This window comes from Hoplias malabaricus, chromosome 4 (genome assembly GCF_029633855.1).
Source record: "Hoplias malabaricus isolate fHopMal1 chromosome 4, fHopMal1.hap1, whole genome shotgun sequence".
Taxonomy (NCBI): Eukaryota; Metazoa; Chordata; class Actinopteri; order Characiformes; family Erythrinidae; genus Hoplias; species Hoplias malabaricus.
In genome coordinates, this window is record NC_089803.1 from 41,073,705 (window position 1) to 41,100,313 (window position 26,609).

Below are 26,609 nucleotides of genomic sequence, written 5' to 3' on the forward strand. Positions count from 1 at the left end.
GTGAGCGGCGGTTTGAACTGTGTACAGCTGGGACTCAGACCCTCGCTCACTCTCTGTTTATGTACAAACAACACCATGGTGGGAGAGCTGTTGACCTTTTCTGGATCCTGACCGCTGTGTTTTCTCCAGGGGGACATTTTAATCTCAATTTTCTGGACGGGTGGACTCAGCAGATGAGAAGAGAAACGTTGTGATTACTGTGTAGCTTCTGCGGAGAATCCTCGTTAACATTAAGGCTCTGGGTTCACACTTCTGAACTTGTGGGTATGAAAACATATTTACATGTTTTGTTCTCTTTTTGTGATTACATTTAAAACGCTAACATGTCAAATTGACAGCGCTGAAAATGACAGGTTTTCAGTTACATGCGGTCGAACTGTGAATATTATAGGCTCCCTTCTGCCTGCAACACCGTGTAGAATATAGAGCTCTAGACCATAAATGTTACTATATTATATTATATTATTAAATTAGATTAGATTATTGCAGATATTGAATGTTTTGGGTGCATAAAGTATATATTATATTATGTATGTAGTTATGTAGCGCAGCAGCGTTGAGCTAACACAGGATTTAGAACATTCAGCAACGTTTTAAAAATGTTCTAAAAAGTTCGCTTGTAATGTTACAGACTTAACATTCAATAAAGGTTGTGAAAACCTTTTAATAATTGTTTGGTATTAGAAAGTAATGGTTTGTGTTTCTGACGTTGCACGTGTAACGTTCTGTTTGTGTTGTATACTAATAACTTGGGTTTAGGTGTTATAGTAGTGAAAGTGTGTGTGTGTGTGTGTGTGAGAGAGAGAGAGAGAGAGAGAGTGCGTGCGTTTTGTGAATTAACTGACGACTCAGACTAAACTGAATTGACAAAGCCAAGTTAAAAGCCGTCTTTCTGTGCTGTGTCCTGTTGGCAGTGGTTTGTGAAGTTAGAGAGTTAGTTTGGTGTGCGGGGTGCAGATGTGTGTGGACTCAGCTGTTGCCTGTCACTCAGTTTAAACGCCGATATGTCACTCACGGTTGAGGTTTGGCTGTGTACGCATGCGCCATCTCTCTGTCCAAACATGCCTTTCATTTCACTTTCACAAAACCTGATTTACAATTTCGATGCAGAATCATTGCCTCTGCTGTGGGCACCTTAATGCTACTTTGATGCCTGTTTTTAATCTTACAGACCCCCTCCAGGGAAAACAATGCTCAGGGAGCTGTCACGAGCGAAATGAGGAGTGAATGTAGTCTGACACAAATGAATTCAAATTGCCATGATTTACGTCATAACTCTGAGCTACTAACTTATGGGGTGGGGTGGGGTTTCCAGCTCAAAACTGCAGGTGAGCAGCAGACTTGTGAGTGGAGACAGGCTGGAACTGTTTGCATATTCATAGATTCGCTCATATTGTTTGAAGATGAAGGTGTAGTTATGTATGAACCACTTTTAAGGCAGTAGAATATTTTATTTCTTAGAAATAACTCACATAATTTTGATGAACAGAGATGGGTTTTAGGGGTTAAATTGGTGACTGGAAGGTTACTTAAAGGGCCAAAATGTCCTAATTTCCCCACAAGGGAAGCTATATATAGCTTGTTTTTGTTTTCATTTACCAAACATATATCCAAACATTTACACGAAAATTTAACAGCCTCTCTTTTCTCTTCAGGATTAACAGACTGTTTTTATTAGACTAGTTTTAGAAATTGTAAGACTGAAGTCCTGGTGTTAAATCATCTAATAAATTTATTGTGAATGGATGGGGCTAAGCTGTTGTTGTCCAAACAGTTGGAGGTATGCAAATGTGTTGTTTTTTGTGACTTCACAAAAAACAACTGTACCACAACAATAGAAGCTCAGCTTTTGCTGCTTAATTTCCATATATGGAAACAAAGGGCTGAGGAGTGGATGATAACGCTTTGAGGCTTAAACAGTGCTTGTGTTCAGTATATTTTTACACAGTGAAGATTGTTTTATATTCTACAGACCCTTAAAACATGGAAAATAATGTATTATTTAACATATTTAGCATTTTAAAGTTCGGTTAACTTTAACTTTCAAATTTTGGTTTTATAAACACGGGTCGCCTTAAAAATGTGGAAGAGAAAAGTTTATTTTCTCCAGCTGTAGGCTTTAACTGAGAGAAATACATCATGATGTTATGATTAAGTGGTACAATGGGAAGTGGTGTCACCTAGTGGTTAGACTGATAATCTTGGCTTCTCAGAGGTCTGTGGTTTGTGGTGAGGGCAGTGTGGATGAATATACTTCCATCTGATGTGCGATATCTGATTATATTGATCTGAGCCCACTCTTCCAGTCCTGTTCCCTAATGGCCCCATGTGGACTCCACTCTACTGAATATGAGAGTCAATGACAAACCAGTTAACCAGACCCAGGGGGGTGGTCAGGTGATGCCATTGGAGTATGTGGCAGGTGGCCAGGACTGAGTCCTGAGATTTGAGAGCCATGTTAATAGTGGGTTAATATATGAACCATTGCGAACCCATGTGAAGCGCTGCCTCAGCTGACTGGAATGCTGTGAATGAGTTGGTTTGTTGGTTCCGGCTGCAAAGGTCCTCATGAGAGAGTTCCAGCACTCGGGGGGGTCTTGTGGCAGCTCGAGGAGGTCTTATAAATATATATATAATCTCTCTCTCTGCATCGTTAAATGTGTACTCATGTTTTGCCTTAGTCTTTCTTCTGATCTTTGTGACCCTAAAAGCAAAAGCAGACTGCAGGTTGTATCAGATCTGCTGTGGGGTGTTCTATAGAAAAAAAACTTTTAAGTAATTTATACCTGCACGTCCCTGACAGCCACGGCACAAGCTCTGCTTCATTATCTTATTATTTCCTATAAATATAAAGACTAAAGCCCTATTCGGACAGGATTGGTTTTACCTGTTTGGGGGTAAAGTAATTATTACCTGAGTATTTCAGTAGTTTTAATCCTGTCCGAAAAGACCATTTCAGTCGTTTTTTTTCCGGAGTGCGCGCTCCCGTTTCAGAAAAATATCCTGAGCCTTTTACCTACTGTAAAATGAGCAGTAAAAATGACCCCGGATTCAATTAATCTCGTCCGAATTGAAATGTGGGGTAATATTGCGTCATATCCCGGAGAAAAATAGTTTTTCGCGGGTTTTCTCAAGAACGGAAGATCTGAGGAAGGCTTTTAGTGATGAAATATACGGTTTAAGTAAACGCTCAGAGGGTGAACGAATTAAACGGTTTATAATATCGGTAATAATAACTGTGTGAAGGGTTAGTAAAGTTTTGCCACCTTTTTGTCCGTTATCTATTATGAAGGACTAGAAGATAAATTTATTGAGGGCTGTATGTTTTCGGTGGAAGGGCTGATCTCAGACCAGTTGTGACAGTCTAAAAACTCCAGTAATTCTGCTGTGTCTGATCCACAATGTGTGACGGCAGTAGGTTAATCGAGTAGCCCCTCCCATCTCTGTTATTTTCACAGAGAGTTCTTATCCGTGCGAATCAAGCATGAACATTACTGACGTCTTGGAGGAAAATGACATTACCCATTCGGACGGGATTAGTTTTACTCCCCATGTAAAACTAATCCCGTCCGAATAGGCCTTAATAATGATTAATGTAAGATAAAACTAACCCTATTCATTATTTAAAAATTGCAGTCATTGAAAATTTGACGTTGATATTAATTTTATGATAGTTCAGTTCTGATTGGGTCTTCGTTTATGTGTACAGGTACATATGTACTGAATGTGTGTGTGTGTGTTATAGGACAAAAATGAACCAACGATACTGTGTAAAACATCATAATGTTATTTCACCTTTAGAGAAACCCAGTACTCTACATTCTGCACACCTGGGTTTGGCAAGGCTTTAAATAAATTTGTTCACTGCCTGACAGAGGCCTATCTGTGTGCATGAGCACACGTGTGTGCGTGTAAGGGGCATATTGTGTTACTCCACAGCCACATCCACCACCCCAGTAGCAGTCAGGATATGCGATGCACAGGGGTGTACACGTATATGTAGCCATGTTGATTTACTAGCCAGGAGTGGAGAGGCAACACAGGGGCCTATTTATGCTGGGAGGTGCTGAGTGTGTGCTAGCCTATGTAAATCAGGCTCGGGCTCAGACACATTTGGCAGCCTTTTAGCTGCTTGGGACGTGAATGGTGCCAAGTCTGCGCAGGGGAGACAGACAGGCCTTTGGCTGTCCTGAGAGTACTCAAAGGTGTATGGTTCGAAGTGGATCTGGCATAGCTGTCCCCAGTCAATCAAAGGGTCCACTGAAGGTGAACTTGGAACTGTTTTATGATAAACATCAATAACCACTGTGAAAATCAAGGTAAGTGGAGCTTGTTAGGGGAAAAAGAGAAATGCAATATAGTGTTATTATTTTGCCAGTGGCAAAAGGTAGTTAATGGTCTAAACAACCCTGAGTTAGGATGAATATGAGATGCTGAGTAGGACTTGCAAGTGACATTTGTTTTAAGTGGGTGTGCTACACATTCTTTAAATGATGGTAAAGCTGCGCTGGGGCATATATCATCTATTATCTATCATCTATTGTTTGAGCAGTATATTGGATAGATGATGAGCATTATAATCCACGATAAAAGCTATATAATAGTGGACTATTTTTTATTCACTTCACTCATGGTTACCAGGATGAAACTGTGATAATGCTATTAGCTGGATGTTCTACTTTATTGCAACAGTTTAAAATTTGTAAATATTACATTTATAATAGCGATGGGTAGTATCCACATTTTTCATTCCAACATACATCTCAAAATATTAGCACAGTATGCTGTATTATTGGGGGGCATGTGTACTGCCAGGTTTTGCTGAGCTTCATATCTGTCAGCACAAAGTTGAGTGAAGGGTTTTCAGAGTATTTGTGCAGAGCTGTGCTGCTCGACATCACACGCCACCAGAGGTGTTGATGATAAAACTCATGTACAGAAAATGTAAAAATAAGCTAAATAATACAGGGTCTGTATTGTTTAGAAGTGTAGCTGGCCAGCTAGGCTTTGATAAGTAAGCTTAGGCTAAATGATACAGCACAGACCGTGTTCCAGTGAACTGAGGCTCAAATTACATGTGTTTAAAAGACAAAGCTTCATATCTGTCAGCACAATGTTGGCTGATGGTTTCTGTTTTCACCTTCCATCCGTGCTCTCTTTTAAAATGAAAGAGGCGATAACTTCACAGTTGAGGTGGGCTACTGAGTTTGTCTTTCCCCCTACCACCCACCCCATGACATCACCAGCCAGTGAGACCTTACAGTACACCCTCACTGTGGCTTTCTTAAAACTTGTCTTTAAGTTTGCATTCGCTGTTTAAATTACCACAGAAACTCATTTGTAACTTGAGTTGGTTAGTTTTGTAGCATTTTTGCTCTGTGTTTACTTTAATGCAGTTAGCGCTCCTGAATTTGATGCAAGGTCCACCCAAATAATCAGAAAAAAGCACACACAAGTCAATATTACCCACCTATGGAGTAGGAATAGAACAACATCCTCATCTCTGTTTATACTTTTCAATGTCTGGAGGCATAGCAGACAGATGTTTTTTTAATCATTTAAAGACACTAGGGCTTTATAAACATCAGATATTTAGATTCTTTAAGATACAGCCTCTGAATTTTTATAAGAAAATGAACATTACCTTTAACGTGGTCAGACAAAACAGAAATTTGCCATACCAAACATGTCATAACTTTGAACTACCATCCTGATTATACCGTCCACATTTTTACACTAATTTATAGTGTGTAGCTCTTTATGTAGCCTAAACATTGACTGTGTAAGGTATCCTTTAGTGTATTTTTGTACAAGACAGGTTATATCACGCTTGAAAGACATTAATTTAGCTTAGATTTCCATCACTCAAAATGCTTAGGTCAATTATTATTAATATCAACTTAAATATCATTTGATACCGTGACATATTTAGAAAATATTGTAATGTTGAAATTAATCTCTCAATCTGCACAGGGACTGAAATCGCTCAGATCTTGCATAAGTAACCCAAAACTATAATCAGCCGTTGTGGAGTGATGTAGCTTCAGTGGTTGTCTTGATGAAACCGGAGTAACAGCGAGTTGATTTGACTTTGTGGTAATTACCCGTGATGAGCAGTATCAGTGTGGAGATTAATGATGGTCGGTGATTTAGCACTGTTGGGCAGACAGCTGGGGGCTGCCTTGTTATTACACTTTAAAGATGAGACAGAGGCAAACAGTCTGGCAGACGTGCAGCAGATCCACAACGTGTAGATACAACCGCATCATAACGGCCGCGGAGCTGATCAAACTCTAGCTGTGACAGCTGAGAAGCAGCTTTATGTGTGAATGAGGGCTTACGGTTTACATAGGGAGGCATTATTCAGTCTTCAGATCAATGCTATATAGCCCTGCGTCAATGTAGAATGTCATCATCTTTAGTACTTAAAATGTACAACAAGGGATGCAGGGGAGATTCCAAAATTATCTTAGATTTTCGGTTTTGTTTTAATATCAAAATATGTATTTTATACTGTCATGGCATTGTGGACTTCAAACATACATTTTCCAGTGACAGCTAACGTATTGTGCACTCAGTTAGCTTATCTTAATGCCTTTCTTTTGTTTTTACTGGCCTTATTTAGTTTGACAAAGGAAAAATGCACCCGGTCTCTTCATTCTAAAGTAACTTAAAACATCTGTTAGGGCGTGTGTTAAAGCAGATTTTCTTTTGGCTTTAATTATTCTCATATGCTTGTTATCAAATTCTAGATTTAAAAAAATAATTAAAAAAACCCAGCAGAGATCTTAATGCTCAGTCCCAACCCTAATAATGAGAACACTGTCTTCCTGTTTCACACATAGCCACTAAACTAAATTAGCTACAAGAAGAAGCAGCATCTTCGGCAGAATGTCCTGTGTTCCACTTTAGTCTCCCTTTGGAGCTGCTGAAGCAGGGATTAGCATAGCGTGTGTATCACTGATACCAAGTGCAGTCTCTTCCAAGCATTTTAAAGACATATACTCTATATAGTAATGTGCAAATGCCATTAAAACAGATTCTTCTCAGAGCTTCATCAGCTCGTATAAAAGATATCAGTCTCTGCTTCTCTCCCACTTCAGATTTACTCCCATAAATAAATCTGCAGAGCGCAGGATGGAAGACACACTCATAAATTCACTGTGGTTTGCTAATGAATGCTCGGGGCTTTCCAGGCAAGAAACATTCTAACAGAGAATTTATTGTGTACTTGTTTGCACTGGTAAAAGTATGAGGGTTTAATTGCTTGCATAGTAATGAGACTGTAACGAGGCACCATGTGTGTTTATATTCATGACCCATGAAACTAGACTCCCTGCTTTCTCCAGCCCAGGAAAAAAAAAATTATATATATATATATATATTACATCAGACCAAGCTTCATTATCTTAAACCATTCAGCTGTGAAACGCAACATGTGAAGGCCTGTCTGTTTGTATGTGTTCTGTATGTCTCCCTCTTGCTCTCTCGCTAAAACACACACTGTTGTATGCTATTAGGTTTTGTGGAATCCCCCTCAGGGCATCTGACATCTGGATGGAGACCCAAAGCTTTTTACCTCTCAACAATATGCTTGTTAATCTTCAGAGACAACCTGATAGAGATCCTTATAAGTTACTTTCCCATGTGCCATGTGCTCCTTCTAAAAGATCTAATTCATTCTCTCTCTCTCTTTCTCCCTCTCTCTCTCTCTCGCCATATCTGTTTGTGTCTGTTTCCATCTGCAGTAAATTACCAGATTTGTTTAAAGGCTCTTTTCAGAACAAACTCAAACAAATAAACTTTTGCTTGCTATCAAAATACACAGGAAGGTCATATTTTGGCTGACTCTTAACAAGGCCCATTGCCCTTTCCACAACACACAGTAACACAGGGACCATGCACTGTCCACAAGAGCAGACTTTCTCCAACATGTTCCGTTTAAGCTGGAAGGTTAAAGTGAAGTTGCTCATGAGTGCACCAGAACAGGAAACTGGAATAATCTCAGGACGTCTTCAGCTACTCTCAGTGTTAAATGCCTTCCTGCTTTCCTGACACTATGTGTAAATTGATGTGGAAGTAGGGCAGAGCACAGCCTGTCAGAAAGCTAAACAAATTAGGGTGGGTCATCAGTTACTTGCAAATGTCATGTAAGTGGTTTATAAATGATGGGAAAATGACTGAATTGCATAATATCGTATGGGTGTGTGTGTGTGTGTGTGTGTGTGAGAGAGAGAGAGAGAGAGAGAGAGATCAGCATGCCTTAGGGGACAGTGTCATTACTGCTGTATACCCAGCCCAATCTCCCTAAGCCCACATTTTTCTTTGAAGAGAAGAGAAGCAATAATTACCATCCAAAGGGGAGGTGATGCAAGATAGCGCCCAGAGTTGCTTAGTATGTCATGACAATAATTTGAGTTCTTTATTTAGTTCTCAATTTTTAAAGAAAACTGTAACTAGTATTTATTTGGTTGCTTAATATTTTCTAAAAGACATTGATGAAAGACATTACGAAATCTGTCATAAATCTAAAGGTGTATCAATCACACCAAATGAAGAGCAGTTTCACCATCCTTGAGTTCAAATGCACACAAGGGCTTGAGGCCAAGAAAAATACACTAATAACCAAGCATAAACACTTCTAGCTTCTCCCTCGCAGCCAAATGTAATACGTCCTCCCCCGTAAACACAGATGATATAAACTAATTCTTGTCTGGATAGTTTCCTCTGTGTGTGGACATTGGAGCATTATATCGCTAATAATCCAAGTCACCAGGCTGCTCATTTGGAGCAGATGGTATCTGTTGTTTTAGAATTGCCTAAATGATTGTAATTAGCAGGAGTGGAAGGAAGGGTTCTGCAAATGCTGAAGTCCAGAGGATCAGCTTTGGGGAAGGTTGTTCTGGGTGGTCCCCGGCGACTGCTCAACGTTTATATTTAAAAAAGGCAGGTCACCACAGTTTTCCACCCCCAAGCCTCCATCCAGTCTTTCAAAATGAATTGATCAGCCAAAACAAGACGTTTTTGAGGGGCCTTGATTTTAATAGATTTTGCAGTGATTCATTTGCTATTGCATGTTTAACCAATTAGCTTCATGCAAACTACACACATAGACACGTTGTTAATGTACTTGCGGTCCCTAACATTTTAGAACATGCTGTTCTTTTAAAAGATCATTATAAAACAGACATTTCTGATCCTAAAATCTGATTGGTTGAGCCATGTTTGAAGCAGTTGTAAAATACACGTCCATGACCACATCACCACATCTGAATTCTATATTGATGTGGGTCTCCTTAGTGTGATATCAGGACAGACAGTGTTATAGATCACTGTGTTAAACCATTTCAGCTTAAAAACCTTGAATACCCATGAACAAAATTTCTTTCATAGAGTGACAAAGCTGCATTCATGTAGTTAAACCGTTGCACTCATATTGCCTAGCAACAGCGCTGACTGTTAACACATTACATTTGTGATTTAAGTTTTATTGTAAACTAATACGTCTATGAAGTTAACATTGATGTATTATACAATATTTTATATCCACCATTTTGTAAAATGAGTAGACACTTGAGACACTTGAGAATTTTTTTCACTGTGAAGGAACATGCCAAAAACACCCTTCCCCATGATGAAACTGCAGTAACACACAACCTCTCGCTAAACACACTAAGCTGTCACTGGTGTTAGTGATCATTTTTTAAAATATATATATATTTATTACGTTTTCCAGCATAAAACAATTATCACATAACCCCAAAAATGATATTAAAACAACCTACTTGCCTTTGTTTAAGAAAATAAATAAATAAACAAACAAATTTGTAAATTATACAAATACCCTTGTTACATTGTTTGAGAGATCTGACCCTATATTTGCCAAAAAGAGTACCTACATATATGAAGAAAATATTTTTTTACATATTATAAGCATGTCAAATTGTCTGTACACTCGAAAACAACTCAGATGTTATAGAGGGTATTTTGTCTGTTATAGAGTGTTTTTTTTAATCTGTGAACATCTGAAATGTTATTAACTGTTATTATTCATTGCAGTTTTCCTGTGTGGATGCTGAATGGGCACAATGAGTTTACACACAGTGACTATGTGTAGCTCAGCTTTCCCAGAGGAATCCCCAATGTGCCCTTAAATTGAAATACATCAGTTAACAATATCAAATTAGGCCACCAGGAGGGCCCTAATGCAACAGGGTCCTTTATGAGCTTACACACACACACACACACACAGCGGCACACAGGCTAACTGGGGCAGCAGCTAAAGCCCTAGGGATGAAAGGCTAGACTCAGGCAGTCACTGACCCATAGCTCCATCTCTACCTCACAGCTCGCCCATACATATCAAATGGAGTGTAGCACTGCATATGTTAACGTGAAATATTACAGAGTTTGTCCACGGTAGGTCCACACTGGTACTCTGGAACAAATGCTACGCTGATAGCTGAATGATGTTTGTTTGGGTTTGGGAGTGGGGGAAAAAAAAGAGAATAAAAGTGTTTGTATTTGCTTTCCTATGCAGCACTCGGGTGGGTTCCTGGCTCCTGTTGACAGATAACGCAACTTAGCATAAAGACACTTCCCGTCTTTAACAACGTAGCTTTATCTGCCTTACGCCTCCTGCTATTGTGTCTGTGTTGCACATAGGATAACACATAAATGCCTCTTTGTCTTTTCTGCTAGGACTAGCTTAACCCTTCTCAGAAACGTCCACAGTAATTCCTTTTATTTGCATTGTAATTATCGTCCATATAACAGTATTGATTACTGGGATTATGAGAATATAATGACAAGCTCTTCCACTGCCCCGTCTCTGTGGGTTTAAAGTAAGACATTTAAAATGATTTATCTCTGATTACGCTAGATAACCAAATGCTCGTGACTACAGTACTGAAAGGATTGCTTTGTTACAGTGAACATAAATCAGTTTATGAATAAACCATTGTGAACCATTTCAGTCTGAATCCAGAATGGTAGGTTTACCTCGTCTAGACATCTGCAAAAGTAAAGCTGCAGGTGCAAAAAGTCAAGTTTGAATGCCTTCTATTTTATAAAAGAATTCAGAGTATTTAATTATGCAGAAGTGACTTAAATTAATAAAGTGTTTAATAACATATATATATATATATATATATATATATATATATATATATATATATATATATATATATATATGTTTTTTTTTTTTTGCTAAGATGAAGAAGGTCACAGTGTTAGATGTAGAATAAGCTGACCCATGTACATGATACCAGAGCAAGTCAGTGCACACAGCTGTGAAGTGTGGAAGCTGTTGGCTTATTCAGCCTTTTTTTTTTGCTCTAAGGGCATTCAGGGCTGTGATTATAGAGGAACGTTGGGCTTTTTTTATTGTGTTTTATGGCCCTGTTCTATTGTCGCGGAGGTGTCTTGATAACACCCCTTGGCAGTTATTAAGTCTTGGCACGCAGTTTGTCATTTTACAACCCAGTATCTCACACAAGCCTAGTTATTATGCTGCTCAGCGGCTCTAAATATTAACACAGAGCTGCAAAAAAGCAAGGGCCAATCCCTCAAACGCTTACTTTACACCTGGCAGCAATGTCTGAAGAGGAGTGAAGTCCGTGCCAACTGAGCCACATTGGGGTGTGAATCATCAAATCCATTCAAATTCAGACTTCAGTAGTGAATGGGAAATGTGGCGTGTGAATGGGTTTCTAATGGACGTGCGTTGAGACAGTGTAAACTCTGCAATGGTTACTGATCTGAATTGCAAAGGGTGATAAAAGTCACAGTGTGGATAAAGATGTACATGGATCTTCACTAATCTGAGTGAGTTTGACGCAGTGCGAGAGTTTATTATTATGCTTTACTGTGGTTTGTAGTTTAGAGCTTTTTTTTAAATGAATGGTTAAGATATGGGTGTAGGAAGCCACTAATAGACCAGTGTACAACAGCAACACATACCTACAATTATGTTACATTTGCATGGTCATGTTTCTGTTAGGACATGTTCAGTTATTCTGCTCATTTATTTGATTTGATTTTTAAGGGCATGAGTGCTTTTGATTGGATTTGCGAAGGATACACTGAAAGATAATTGATGGTGCCACTGTGGGATTGTGCTAAATCATATTTAAGACTTAAGTATAAGTGTGAGGTTTTTGCTTTGGAGGACCTCTGAAGTATTAAAGCACATATGACTCTGCAATATGATGAGAGCAGCATTATTTCTTACTCATTTACCAAGTGTATCTGGTTGCTTAACGTCTGCAAGACATTTTCTTGTAATTCAATGAGAATCCTCTGACTCCTCTGATTACTGTGTTTGAAAGACCAAGTCTGAAACGTAAATATCTGGAATACAGTATTTTCCCATTTGAATATTTCATTTCCTGTTTCAGTTCTAAAGCATCCAAGATAAATGCTTTCATCCGCACAAAGTGTATGGATGCTTTTGATCTGTTGACCTGTATTATTCAAGCTTGTACTAGAGCAGTTGGTACAGATCTGGCAAATTCCTGTACGTGTTAACAGTGATTTTAACACATATAAACAAACCTCAGTGTTTTTGTCTTTATCATAACAATGGTCACCAACAGCTTCATAGAGCTGACCAAGGGGGTCATTTAGGCCTCCAGGACATCAGCCATTACACTGTGAATGGTGCTTGTTTACTCAGTTTCCACAGAAAGGCTAACTTTATTATTGATACTCCTTATTTATTTATTTATTTATTTAGTTTTTTCCAAAATAAGAGCATGTCTTCTGCAGTTATTGGTTGTAGTTATATTTAACATATTGTAAAAGATAAAAAGCATTTTAAATATACCATGACCCTGGAATGAGAATGATTTTGGATATTTTATGTATTTTTACGTAATTATATTATATTATATAGTATATTAAGTAAACATAGTAGGAAGTTCATAAATGAAAGCAAGTAATAAAAGGAGAAGAAGGAGTTGAACTTATAGCACCTTCCAAAGACCCCAAGGGTACTTTACATTTCAAGGGGGAAAAAAAGAGGAATATTTCCAAGAGAAAGAGGAAAAAAAAAAAGGTTTTAAAGGTTTTAGCCAGCTGAACCTGAGGGAAATGAGCAAATCGAAATTAATTAAAATGAACAGAAATGAAAAGGAACCATGCATTAAATGTTCAGAAAACACATCTGCCATTTTCTGAGCAAACTGTGTCCCCAAACCTGACCAGAAAGAGTTCTGACATGAAAAGCTAAGAGAGATGAGCAAAGAGGACTCAGGGTGTGTGCAGGGGTCAAAGGTTGGTAGAAAAAAAAGCGTCATTAGTTTAGATAGCACTGACATGTGAATGCAAAGGGACAGCATCCATTCTTAAGCAGTTGTCAATTGGTGTGGCAATGTGGTGAAATATGTGTTATCACGTATAATGGCTTTGCAGGAGAAGGTCACCCCATTTTTACAATAGGAAGAAGAGGATGTCCACCCTAGGTGTTTAGCACATAGCTTCCTCTTCCTTGAAGATAAAGCTGAAGCAGCCATGCAAGGCTGCTGATGATAGTTTGGAACTTAAAGTTCTCGAAGGAAACAGGAAGGGCAGTGCACTCCAAGCAATTCAGCACACATTTAACATGTGCTCTTGCGTACAGACTTGTACGTGGACACGTGAGTGAGAGTGAAACTGTTCATTCTGTGCAGTCAATCATATCCAGTAGGGCGGGACAATAATTCAGTATCAGTATATTAAGCCAATAGGTTTATGTTTGATGGTGATGTCACGTCTCTTGTGTGTTCTTAGAAGTTTTTCTACTGTTTGCATTGATATCGGAATTATATCGTATAGAATTAAGAAATATATCGTGATATATATTTTGGCCATATTGTCCAAACCTGAAATCCATTTACAATTTCATTACCTTTCTGTTTTAATTCATACTTCCGCACCCAGTGGAATTACTTTATATAGGACATAATCTCTGGGTTCACTGAGTTCATCTTGATTGTTCTACCTTGAACGGAGTTGGACTCAGTCCATTGTGGCATTTCAGATTTGTCTGTGGTAAGCATCTTCAGGAAAGGGAGACTTTAATGGAGCACATGTCAAATCTGAAAATTGTATTTATTTTTATTCCTGCCATCAGCGCTGGATTAAGTTCTGACTGTGAACTGTGTGTGATATTATCTCGGTTAAACATTGTAGAGCAGCGCTGTTAAACTCCAGTGTCCGGCAGCATTTGCTAATTCTCCTGCTCAAGTGCTCCCATCAACAGATTAGTAGGTGTGTTTAAGCAGGAACACCACCAAACTGTTATGGACACAAGCCCTCCAGGACCACATTTGGAGACCTGACTTGATTTGCACAGCCTTAAAGTCGGTCTCAGCTGACATTCAGATGTGTTGGCCTAGAGTGTGAAAGTTCTCTGCGCTGGTCTCCATGGTAAATTCAGAGAGCTGCTTTTGTCCAGGAAACAATGATGAAAACACATTTGTCATGTGACTTCACATGAGCATTGAGAGGCCTTTTCGAGTCCATATCGTGATCAGTGGCAGAAGCATACATCATTAAGGTCCTTATATTTAGGTCTATACGTACGAATCGGCTGTTGTTGGATTTTTTTTGAGGACTACCTTAAGTGGACAAAAATCTCACAACCTCATCCTTCATGAGCGTCATGCATTTAGAGGGAACGATCACAATGAGAAGTCCCTGGCTGAAGTGTAAGAGAGAAATGAGCCACAGGGGCCATTGTCACTATTAACTCCATTGGGCCGGACAGGAGAAGGAGGGGCTGATGGAAATGTCACTGAGCAATCGTGAGAACTAACAACCTTCTCTAAACGTCTCCGCTCCATTCGCCACTGATGTAATAAAGCAGTGTGTTTTATTTCAGCTAAAATAGAAAACTTAAAAAGAGCAATAAAACGTCATTCTTCACAAGCCTTAAACAGTTGTATTAATACAATATGAATCTTGTAATGCATAATACTTCATGGTGTTCTAATGTTTTAGAATGTGTTCACATTCGATGAAAGTCAATGTAAAATAATTTTATCATGAAGAGCTTTTCTCTTGGTCAATTTATCATGAAGTTTTACAAAGTGTGAAGAACAGCTGCTGTGTTCAAATGATGTAGAAAACTAAAAATCAACAAAATGGAGATGATACACAGTGCCCCTAAAGGCTTTGTGTTCATAGTGTTAGGGAAAAAGCAAACTCATTTATTTTAAATATGCCATTCCAAAACTATTTATTTGGCCTGTGTTTTCTTTTATTTCACATGAGGTTATTGTGTTTTTTATCTTTTACAAATTTAACATTTTCTTTGCCAATGTTTATCCAAAATGCCTTGGTACACTTCTTATTGTAGGTTCCGTTCAGGAGGAAAAATATTTCAGGAACATTTCACGAATATTTTGAAGAGGGCAATTCCCTTAGGAGTCTGTTTTACAATGGAGCAACTTTGGTTTTACCTCCCTTCTTTGATATGACCTGTGTTTTTCAGCAGCAGCAGGAAATTTGGCCACCGGTGGAGAACAATAAGCTCACAGAGACTTACACAACTGAAATTCTCCGTCATGAATTAATTGCTGTGATTGACTGGTCCTCTTGAAAGATTTCACAACAAAAATGTAAAGTCTGTCAGCTTCAAGTGGGCTTGCTGCCTCAAAATGTGGACTGTTCTCACAGTAGGAATGTATGTGAGTGTATGTGTAGTGGTGGTGCTGGTGGTGGTGGGGGGGTGTTGTCTGGAGTTTGTGTTTGAAGTGCAGTGGGAGGGCTTGTGGGAGAAGGGGCTGGCCCCGGGGTCTTACCAGGGAGAGAGAGAGAGAGATGCTGGAGCCACACACACATTACACACTTACAAAGGCAAAAGAGACAGACACGCTTTCTGTCGTTCCAAAATCAGCTGTTTGAGGACTGAATATGAAGGAGCGAGGCCGCTGCTGATAAGAGAACTCTTCAGATGGGGTCAGAAAAGCCTTGAGGCCTTTCGAAGAGGAACTTGAACTTTGTGTTTTGAATATGTTTTGTAGGAACTGGGTCTACCACCATCATTAGCTACTGGATTAGTCACTATGCATTACACTGAGGTAAGTTGTTTTGGCATTTAACCTAAACTCAGGTATGTGTATTCTGAATAAGGTTTTATGAGGGGTTTTGCATCCCCTTTTGAGTCAGCAATTGTTGTCCAAGGAGGAGGATAGTTGTACTGTGTGTTGGACAGTGAAGCTCTGAAGGCTAGTGGTATTGGCTGTAATTATGCTATACTTCTTAAACTGAATTACACAATGTAAGGTTAATTATTTAGTTAGTTACAATAACATTTGAAAATCAGTTACATTCGTTATTGACAAGCCTGAATTTGCATTTGAAATCATTATTTTGGTTTCAATGCTCCAATTTCTTGGCATATTTGAATGAGTAATGAATAAATGATGTCAATTAACACAATTTAAAAGTAGGATAGATCATTGCTGAATCCTAGAGAAACTTGGCAATGAAATATAATCAGTGACATGAAACTGAAGTGTGACTTCAAGAGTTTTTTCTTGTTGGTGGTCTCTCTTTCTCTTTGATATCAGCCTAATGAGCCCATTTGGCCTTAGAATAACACATTAGAAAGAGCCTTTTGACCAGCGTGGCCCCTTGATCTAGTCCATCATAGTGTTGTGTGGTTTACAAGGCTACGCACACGTTCTTCCCCGTGTATTTTCATAAAAAAAGATAAGTGTTGTGTGGTGAAAGACGGGTAATTTTGGGCTAGGGATCACACTCAGAGTCCTCGTTCGTTCTGCTTAAGCAGCTTAATGTATGGTTTCCTTTCGAGGGGCATTAACTCCTGAAACTTTACCACAGCGGTGATCGTGGAGCATGGGTTTGTTTAATATCTGCTTCAGGTGGAATCCAAGATTGAGGTGTGTTGATGTTCTAAGTGCTTTCTATTTGACTAAGCATATCCTGGCCTGCGCTGAGCACTTTCTCCTTCTTCAGATGTGCCAGTCAAACCGCTGCTCCACATCTGGAAGGTGTTTACTTTGCACAGTTGTTGTGACTCTTTCTAAAAGACGCCTCCTTCTCTTTAATGTAGCCTTCCTGCGGTGCCGGGGCTTTGGAGAGCAGGGGCAGGGGAGTGAGCAGCCCTGTTTTTGTTTTGCCACAAAGCCACACATTGTGTGGGTGCCAGAGAGTGACAAGGTGTAATGTGAGTGCCTGTATATGTTGGCTCTGGAATTCGCTGTGGCCGCTTCCTACGTACTGGAAGGAGAGGGAAGAAAGGCAGGCGGAGAGAGGTTATTAACAGAAAATGTCATGCTTTTGAAATATGCCACACCTTAAGTTACAGGGCCAAATAAACACAGTGAAAAAAAAAGTTGAACCTTCCAGGCCTTGGAAACAAACTCAGTACATTGTAGTGCAAGTCTAATGAAGGATTACATGCATACGGTAGGGGCAAAGTAATTTAATTCATTTAACTGTAATAAATCATGAGAGCTAATGTAATATATCCATATATTCCTATGTGCAATCCCAGTACCATACACCCTCTCTACCTGCTCAGTGCAAAGGTCCAATATAGGATCCTACAGTGCCGTATCTGATGAGCTCATTTGCATCCAAATGCAGTTATGTTGTGGTGAAGCAGGGAGGTAGGAAATGAGGTAGATATTGTGCAGCATAATTTGCATTTCCATTTGACTCGGGTCACGGAAGGGCAGCTGCACTGGGGTCAGCTTTAATGATGTGATGCGAGTAGGAGAAGCTTGAGCAATCTTTGGGAGTAGTTATTTCAGAGAATTTATTGCTGAGAAATATATGGTGTACAAATTTGTTTTAAAACATTTTTTGTTTAAATGCAAAATTCCAATAATCCCCTGTTTTAGTTTACAGTAAATGTTGTGTAGTTTTGTAGTTTTAAAAATGTCAACTTATTTATATATTTGTATTTAATAAAAAAAGATTCACATAAAAATGACATTAATTTACTACTTTCCCAATCACTAACAATGAAATCGCCATCTTTAAATCGTCTTAAAAGCCAAAACACACATCATTTTGGATACAATATTGTCCCTAAGAACAAATCGATGCACATTCTCAGCACTTTTTTCATGATGGAATGCATTTTGTTCTCTCTTACCATTGTCAGACTACTACATTTTTAGTTTTTTTTTTTTGGACTAAAATTAGTTTTTGAATTTGAATTATATGATACACAAATGCTTTAAAACATATTTTTACACCTAATAATACCAAAAGTCAGAACTTAGATTAGTACCTTGAGCTAAGAAACAACACTTTCTTTCTGTATGTTGGGCTCATTTGCAAATCAAAGAATTTCAATGGGACAGAAGTGTCTTTTTCAACACCTGGGAGGGGGGAATCCTTGTTATCTGACAAAGAGCACTCTGTGGTGCTTCAGCACAAAGATAAGAAAAACTGAAAGACACTGAAGTGTTTAATCTCTCTCTTCATGCGTGCCTCTATCTTATCTACAAGTAAAGACATGCTTAGACTTACAAAAGTAATGTCTCCAACCTGTCACACTGGTCAGTGTCCATCCCTGTGCTCTATTAAATTTGGGTCTGCATGAACTGAGTTGAAGTACACTGTCATTTCTGAGAATAAAATCAGGGAAAAAAAAACAAAAAAAAAACGTAATTTATTTTGTCTTGACTTTCTCTAGTGCCGCCATTTAATGAGTCTGGAGTCTGCGTCACCGCTCCGGCCTTTTGCCAGGACTCTGGATATGGAACCGCGGGGAGCCAAGAAATCCCTGGGTTTTCAGAGGAGTTCTACGTCTGATGATGACTCTGGCTGTGCTCTGGAGGAATACACATGGGTCCCTCCTGGACTGAGACCAGACCAGGTGCGTTTGACTCATTTAATAGGGCATTGTTATGGGTCTTGGAAATAATTAGCTCATTTTCTGTTTCTAGTTTACATTCTGTGTATATTATCTTCGTTTCTAGTTTTCAGAGTGAACTGTTTAAGGTTTGTCTGCCATCAAGAGCTGTTTAAGTACTTTCCAGGACATTTATCTTTATATATAAAACTACAAAAAATATCTCATCTCACCTCCTCAGTTCAGTCCTTATCTTATTTCACTGCTACTGGAGTCTGCTGCTTTGAAATTAGTTACGATTTTCACACAGCAGTGAATTAAAGCAGGAACCCTGTCATGAAATTTAAAATACCTCTCAGTAGAATGCTCTGGTTTTCAGCTATTAATGTCGTACTCCTACTCTTTTCAGGGTTTTGTAAGAATTGGTTTTCCTCTGATAAACTGTTTGGCTCAGTATGATCAAGTCTGAGTTTATTCAAAGTTGAATAACTTTATTTTCATGGGAGACATTTAAGCATCAAGATGCATTGCAGGGGCACATGCATATTTTCAATGCACGTGCACCTCTTTGCTGGCGCAACTTTGGCAGACTGCCTTACTGCTTTCAGCCTGCCTGTCTCTGGATACTAAGTACCTGAATTAGGGAGCTCAGTTTGACTGACAGGCCGTTGACACCCAAAGGAAAAGCAGAAGTCAACGTGGAGCCTAGGTGTAGGTCTGTAGCCATGAGGTGCACTTATCTTCAGGCAAAAAAAAAAAAAAAAAGCAAGCTTGTAACTTTCCTTTCTGAGAAGTGGAGGCATTCATCCACTGAGGTGAAGTGAAGGACGGCCATCAACAGTTTTCGAGAGTGGGGATAGTGGATTAGGGCAGCCAGAGTGTTTTGAATGAAGGTAGCAGTGATTTGCCCATGTTTATAATGCGGGAAAAGGCACGTGTGGAAAGACAGACAATGCGTCGGCCCACCGCAGATGCCAACAGTCTGTTTCCATATTTTCTGCTCTATATCAGGCTGAACAGAATGGCCTCACAGGCATTATGTATCACTGCAGAGCGGCCTGAGTGGGTTAAGTCAGCCGTGACCAAATGCTTAAACAAACCACTGCCATACGTAGGCTTTAAGGCCTAATGCAGCGCATCCAAAAATACCTCAGCTTCAGCATGAAAGATATGTCCTCCCATGACTTATGGATCCTCTGGAAATCTTTGAGGCTGTAATCTTATATATAAACATATTAATTAATATATATTGAATGAATAAATAAATAGTATTATTCTGCTTAGAACCTATATACACTGCTGCAGTCGAGGTTTGCTTTAGGTCTATTTTATATGGAGATCAAGAATAGACCAGTCTAGAACATTAACCCTTCCATTGAACTATGAATGAGAACAATCCTTTCTAGTAGAAAATAATTATAATAAAAAACTCGTCATGGCAACTCAGGAGTTAATTAGTACGGAGTGTCAGGCTTGGGCTTGTGTGGTTCAGACAGTGTGCAGCCATTAAGATGAGCTCCTTTTTGCTCCTGCTGCTTGTAGTCAGGGGAGAAAAAAATAAAAAAAAGTCAAACCCATGTCCGGAGGCTACATGGCTCTTTCCCAAAGCAAGGTGGGCGGGCCTCGCATCCACACATGGAAGCAATGAGGAGCACTAGGAGGAGAGGGGGATTGAGAAAGAACTTGGAAAGGCTTGGAACTGAGCCGCGTATGTTTTTCTAACCTCTCATCTTCTCTTCCTTTCTGAAAGTGTGTGGACCGCAGCTTTTCTGATGTATTCATTCAAGCTGTAGAACTTTGAGAAAATATGAGGGGAAGGAAGAAGTTTTTGTAGAGATAACCATTAAGAGGGGACTTGACCGCAATTTGTACAGCACCAGCACCCACACACGACCAGATTGTTGCGGAATTAACGGCAGCCATTCAGCACGTGGGTGACACTTAACACAAGGGACATTCCAGTAGGCATCTATGGCCTCCTTTAATGGTCCCTTCCCCATAAATATCCCTCAGGGTCACTGCTGACAATTGCTGCTGTTTAAAATGCTTTACATGAGTAAATGATATACCCACTGGCCCCTTGTTGGGGAGACAATAGGGGGGAGATTATATGACAGCCTAAATAACACAGGACTGATGGATGCTTGTCTTTCAACCCTGAAAGCCCATGTTAATACCTCTTTCTCTACCTCAGGTCCAGCTCTACTTTTCCTGTTTACCAGAGGAGAAAGTGCCCTATGTCAACAGCCCTGGAGAGAAACACAGAATCCGACAGCTCTTGTATCAGCTTCCTCCACACGACAACGAGGTACTGACCTTAACCAGAGCTTGTGCTGTGAAAACGGTCCGGCGTTTAGTGCTGTTCCCATGCTAATAGTGTGTGGTTAACATTTTTGCCAAAAGTATGTCTGAGTCACTCTTCATGTAGAGCTTGTACGTGGAGATGTTTCGGTGGAATCCCAGAGGGGGGGGTTCCTTTGTCCTCCACTTAAGGGTGTCCTTGAACAATAAACCATTTCTCTGTGTGATTTTTATGATGTTTGCTGTCAGACCCACTGCTAAATACTAATGAGAATTCCTGGCATAACAGCGGTCTACGTACAAGCTTCGCACGGCTAGCAGCACTGCTCTGAGAGCCCTTGTGTGCGAATCGGCTATTTACTGCCGTGTGGTGCCAACCAGACCTGATTGTTTGTCTCCTCTCTTCTTTTATCAGCATGCTGGATTTTTTTTTGCTTTATCTAAACACCGGACATGATTTGTATACTCTCCAGCTCTGCTAATCCTGGGTTGAAATGAGAGACAATGACCCCATCCAAAGTGTTTTCACTCTCTTTTAGCAAGACGTTTATTCGTGGTTCAAAGTGGCCCATTGTACTCGTCTGTTTCTTATCAGGGTAAATAAACCTCCCTATTCCCTTCATCCCAGATCCGTTATTGCCAGTCTCTCAATGAGGAAGAGAGGAGGGAGCTGCACATGTTCAGCATGCAGAGGAAGAAAGAGGCACTGGGCAGAGGGACTCCTAAACTTCTGACTCGAGCCCTGCAGCACGCCATCTGTGAATGTGTAAGTATCTCACAGCTATTCCGTACGGAGCATACACCACCATGCCATCGTCCACATCATTAAAGTGTTTGGAGTTACCCAAATGCAGTGGTTCCTAAACATTTTCTGCAGTGTTCCTCTGTTTGTGGCTGAGAATATTGCCCAGCCTCCTCACTCCCAACACACATGTACATGTCTTTTGATTTAAGACTGTAATTAATATAAACCTGCAACCTTTTATTGAACAAAATAAAATGAAATCACAAATCACATACAGTGGAATTATTAAATGATATTCATTATGCATTTGCCTTGCTGCCGATTTTAGCCGGGGGTGGGGGGTGACCTCATCATTAGATGTTATCATTATAAATACAGTGTCTATGGACAAAACAGGGCACTTACGCATATGATGATTTCTTCTGGGATTCGCTCAATTTCGTGCAGATAATTGTTGCACCACCCTACCTTCATGTTCCTCATGTTGTGCAAGGACTTTAATCTGAGCAACAAATGTGTCCCATCATGAGCTGTCACATGCGATACCACAGGCCTGTGCTGATAGTCTGTAGTCTCCAATTTCTGTTGCCAAAAAATTGCAGGACACTCAACACCCCCCCAGTTTCCAAGGCCAAGTTTTAATAATGGGAAACAGCTGTGAAACATATACCACGGCCACAGTGGTTACTTGCGGCCTTGTATTTGGTCATGCGCTGCTGAGTTATGGAAGGCAGCTTAATCTTTAAAGGGAAGAAAAGAGTTATGGGGAATGGAGTTTGATGTCAGCTCTTCAGAAAAGCAAACAAAGTCCCTTTTAAATCCAATCCTTTGTTTACTGACTCCTCTGTTTGCAAACATTGAGTGTTGCAGTAAGCATGTAGCCCTTGGCTACTTGGAACTAGGCTCATAAGTTTTTGATGGTAAATTGCAGTGCAAAGAAACCATCAAAGGGGGAGAGATGGCGGTGTTTGCCTCGAGGGCTGGCTCTGGGCTTTGCTGGCACCCGGCGTGCTTCAGCTGCTCCACCTGCCATGAACTTCTGGTCGACCTCATCTACTTCTACCACAACGGCAAGATCTACTGTGGGAGGCACCATGCTGAGCTGCTGAAGCCGAGATGTTCAGCCTGTGATGAGGCAAGTACCAACCTTTCCGCTTAAAATTAAGAGCATCTGGAAGGATTCCTTCAAAGCTTGTTTTAAGGTGGATCTAATGTCCTTTCTTTACCTACTTGTTTTTGTAGATCATTTTTGCAGACGAGTGCACAGAGGCTGAAGGACGTCACTGGCATATGAATCACTTCGCTTGTTTTGAGTGTGAGACGGTATTGGGAGGACAGAGATATATAATGAAGGATGGACGTCCCTTCTGCTGCGGCTGTTTCGAGTCCCTGTATGCAGAGTATTGTGAGGCCTGTGGGGAAAACATCGGTAAATTAAAAGCTACTTGCTTCATTTGTTAGGTGTACGAGGAAGTAATTAGTGCTACATCCCGAATACATCCCGAATTTTAGCTTTATATTTCTTGATAAGAGCCAGACGATGTTTGAAATTATAACTACTGTTATATGTTACACAAAAATGCTTTAAATGCTGTACTCTTTATCTTTCTGCTTTTCTCCAGGGGTGGACCACGCTCAGATGACATACGAGGGCGTACACTGGCATGCCACCGACAAGTGTTTCTGCTGTGCCCAGTGCAAGACTTCTCTCCTTGGTTGCCCTTTCCTTCCAAAGGAAGGACGTATCTACTGCTCCAAAGCTTGCAGCCTTGGTGAAGACATCCACGCTTCCGACTCCTCCGATTCCGCCTTTCAGTCTGCCAGGTCTCGAGAGTCCCAGCGTAGCGTCCGAATGGGCAAAAACAGCCGGCCTACGGGCTGCTACAGACAGACCCAGCTTTATTCAGCACCATCTGACTACAGAAGCCCAAGTCTTTGTGAAGACAGCCCTGAGAGCATGCGTCATCAGCTGCAGCAGCTCAGCTTTGCAGAGGACAATGGCTGGAGGGACAGGGAAGAGCAAGAACCTGCAGAAGATCCTTTGGAAGAATGGGCAGAGCATGAGGATTATATGACACAACTGCTGTTGAAGTTCGGTGACCGGGGAGTGTTCCAACACTCGGAGGAATCCAAGCCTGGAGAGCAGTGGATGCTGACAGACCCCAGCAGAGTCAAGCAAGACATGAAGATGAACGGCCATAATCTGGCCAGCAAAAAACATCACATAGATACATATTGGACCCAGTCTCAGGATGGTCTAGGAGACTCAGCCTATGGGAGTCACCCGGGGCCAGCCAGTGCCAGGAAGATCCAGGAACTGGACTTAGACCAAAGAGCAGGCGCTGGCTTTTGGTCAAAGCCCAGGCAGTGGTACGAGGACTCTCTGGAGTGCATAACAGATGAGCTAAGGAAGGCTGAGCAGAATGTAGGCGACTCCATGGACTCCCTAGCGCTCTCAAATATCACAGGTAAGAACATGCTTCCTCTTGGAAGGTCTTCAGCAGAACTGTCTGACTTGCACTCTAGGCTACGTTCATATTACAAGCCTCATTCAGCAATTTATTTTAGTGTCTTTGTGGTTCACATTCATAAATGTCATGTATCTGTCTGTAATGTGAACCACGCACATTGATAGGTTTATGCACATCACCTCTTTCACCAACAACACAAACATGGGTTTGAGAGACAACCCATTGTTTTAAATCTACAACAGAAACATTAGTGGCTTGTGTGCATCACAGTTTGCTCAGAAGGACAACAGACAGCTTGTAGGTGGTGCACAGTTAGGACGAGAAGGAGAAAAAAGAAGGTCTGCTTTTACTGCTGTGCACAGAGATTAGCTGCATCCCAAATGTCTCCCTACACACTTTGTAGTGCACACAGAAGGTCATAAAATAGTGGTTTCTGCTAGGGTTGGATGGCATCCAAATTTTTAATGCCGTCATACTAGTGCCTTGTCAGTGTGTAGTCATTTTTATAGTCTGAAGTGCACTATGTAGGGAGTTTGGTGCTCAGAATTTGGGACTCAGCTCAAGCCTCTCCTCCATTGTTTTGCTGTGCTGGGCTAGGTAAAGCTCTATGTGCACGTATACAGTTATAACATTACTGTTCGCATTCATGTCACATACCTACGAATCGAATACGTATCAGATCTAGAACCATATTTGTTTTGACATGTGCAAATGAAGGTATCACTAGGCAACAGCATTTGACCTCCTCTGAACTTTGTTTTTCAGGAGCCTCAGTGGACAGAGACAGCAAAGACAGACAGCCCACCTATCCCCTCCAAGGCATCGGCCCACAAGAAGTGGACGAGTGTGATAAAATGAGCAACATGGGCACGTTAAACTCCTCCATGCTACACAGGAGTGCCAACTCCTTAAAGAGCCTCAACTCCTTGCTGGACAATGAGATCCTAGGAGAAGATGAGATAGAGCAGGATGCAGATGAGGAGCTCCCAGCTCCTTTTCATCTTCCTGCACTGAGGAGGACCAAATCCCAATCCCAGTCTCAGCCTCAATCCCGATCTCAGCAGGTGAAGTTCTCCGAAGACGTTGTGGATAAGGGATATTACGGAGAACCTGAAACGCGGCAGCCTCCGATGAGCGAGAGGACACGCAGGCGGACGTGTCACGGCGCAGAGGAATCACAAAGACGTCTCAGTCATCACCGGCACAACCACAGACGCAGACCGGGGCGGATCACCTGCTCCGAGAATGCCCTCCACCTGTCCGTCAAAGAGCAAATGGAAGTGCACTATGAGACTCAGATAACATCTAATATCCCAGAGACCAGGAAGGGAATTCTCCTGAACTCTCCTGGACACAGGTCTTACCACCAAACCTCATCAGACTACGCACTACAGAGCATGGTCCAACTGGATCGCTCTCAAGGCTTATACGACGATGACGAAGACGACTGGTGCTCCACCTGCTCCTCTTCCTCATCTTCTGAGTCGGAAGAAGAAGGATTTTTCCTGGGCAAACCCATTCCCAAGCCTAGGTCCCACAGTTTTCATTATTACACGGAAGACTGCCAAACCCGCGTCACGGCATTATCCCCTGTGTATGGCTCACGGACCAAATCTAAAAAACGAGGCCATAAGGGAAAGAACTGCATCATTTCGTAGATTTTTCCAGAGCTCTGTATGCCCTTAATGAACTGTTACACGTTTGACTGAACATGACTTCATACAGGGACAGAACATAAAGACCAGGACCTACATGTCAGTCTCCACAGAGTACGGTGCCACTACAAACTTTCCTTTATTTTATTTGAAATAAATAACTTCCCATTAAAAGTGGGCTGGATTTATAGTGTCCTATGAACCAATGAATAGCAAAAGCCTTGTTAGTAGCATAGAGCCTGACTAAAGTTATTTAACAGAGCGAACATTAATGTATATTTGTTAAATTAAGACTGGATTGCTGATATTTTTTATACCCCAATGTGAAACTGATGAACTAATCCTTTTCTGTTCTATTAAATGTTTATTACAGAGTATAATTGCTTCCTGCCATTTTGCTAACCGGGGTTTTGTAAACTAAAACATTGTACTGTTCATTCATAATAATGGCCTTGTCATAGCACGGTACCTTGTGATGTACTCCAGGAACTCTGCTCGCTGTCGACATGCTTATCCCCTTTAAATGAACGGGGAAAGGCACTTATTTTGTTGTTTTGTATACATTATTGTTCATTTTAGACTATGTCATAAAGATTTAATAAATATTCTTTACTATCATA

The 26,609-nt window shown here is 40.6% G+C and overlaps 1 protein-coding gene across 3 annotated transcripts; it reads left to right on the top strand.

Annotated features, from left to right (window-relative positions):
- Positions 1 to 26,598, top strand: prickle1b (prickle homolog 1b). 3 transcript variants are annotated; one of them, XM_066669762.1, is made up of 8 exons: positions 1 to 264; positions 18,659 to 18,841; positions 21,012 to 21,125; positions 21,747 to 21,884; positions 22,795 to 22,998; positions 23,106 to 23,292; positions 23,486 to 24,331; positions 25,100 to 26,598. In XM_066669762.1, the coding sequence occupies exons 2-8, from the start codon at positions 18,671 to 18,673 to the stop codon at positions 25,990 to 25,992; spliced, it is 2,553 nt and encodes an 850-aa protein (XP_066525859.1). In that variant the 5' UTR covers positions 1 to 264; positions 18,659 to 18,670; the 3' UTR covers positions 25,993 to 26,598. The 3 variants fall into 3 exon arrangements, with proteins under 3 accessions (XP_066525859.1, XP_066525860.1, XP_066525858.1); XM_066669763.1 differs by having other exon boundaries at positions 1 to 260; XM_066669761.1 differs by lacking the exon at positions 1 to 264 and adding an exon at positions 15,854 to 16,064.
- The last annotated feature ends 11 nt before the right edge of the window (positions 26,599 to 26,609 follow it).

Bases quoted from the DNA above. Each gene is read 5' to 3' on its own strand.
- prickle1b (XM_066669761.1), top strand. The intron at 18,842-21,011 runs GTGCGTTTGACT...TCTCTACCTCAG, and splicing joins CTGGACTGAGACCAGACCAG to GTCCAGCTCTACTTTTCCTG. The intron at 24,332-25,099 runs GTAAGAACATGC...TTTGTTTTTCAG, and splicing joins AGCGCTCTCAAATATCACAG to GAGCCTCAGTGGACAGAGAC.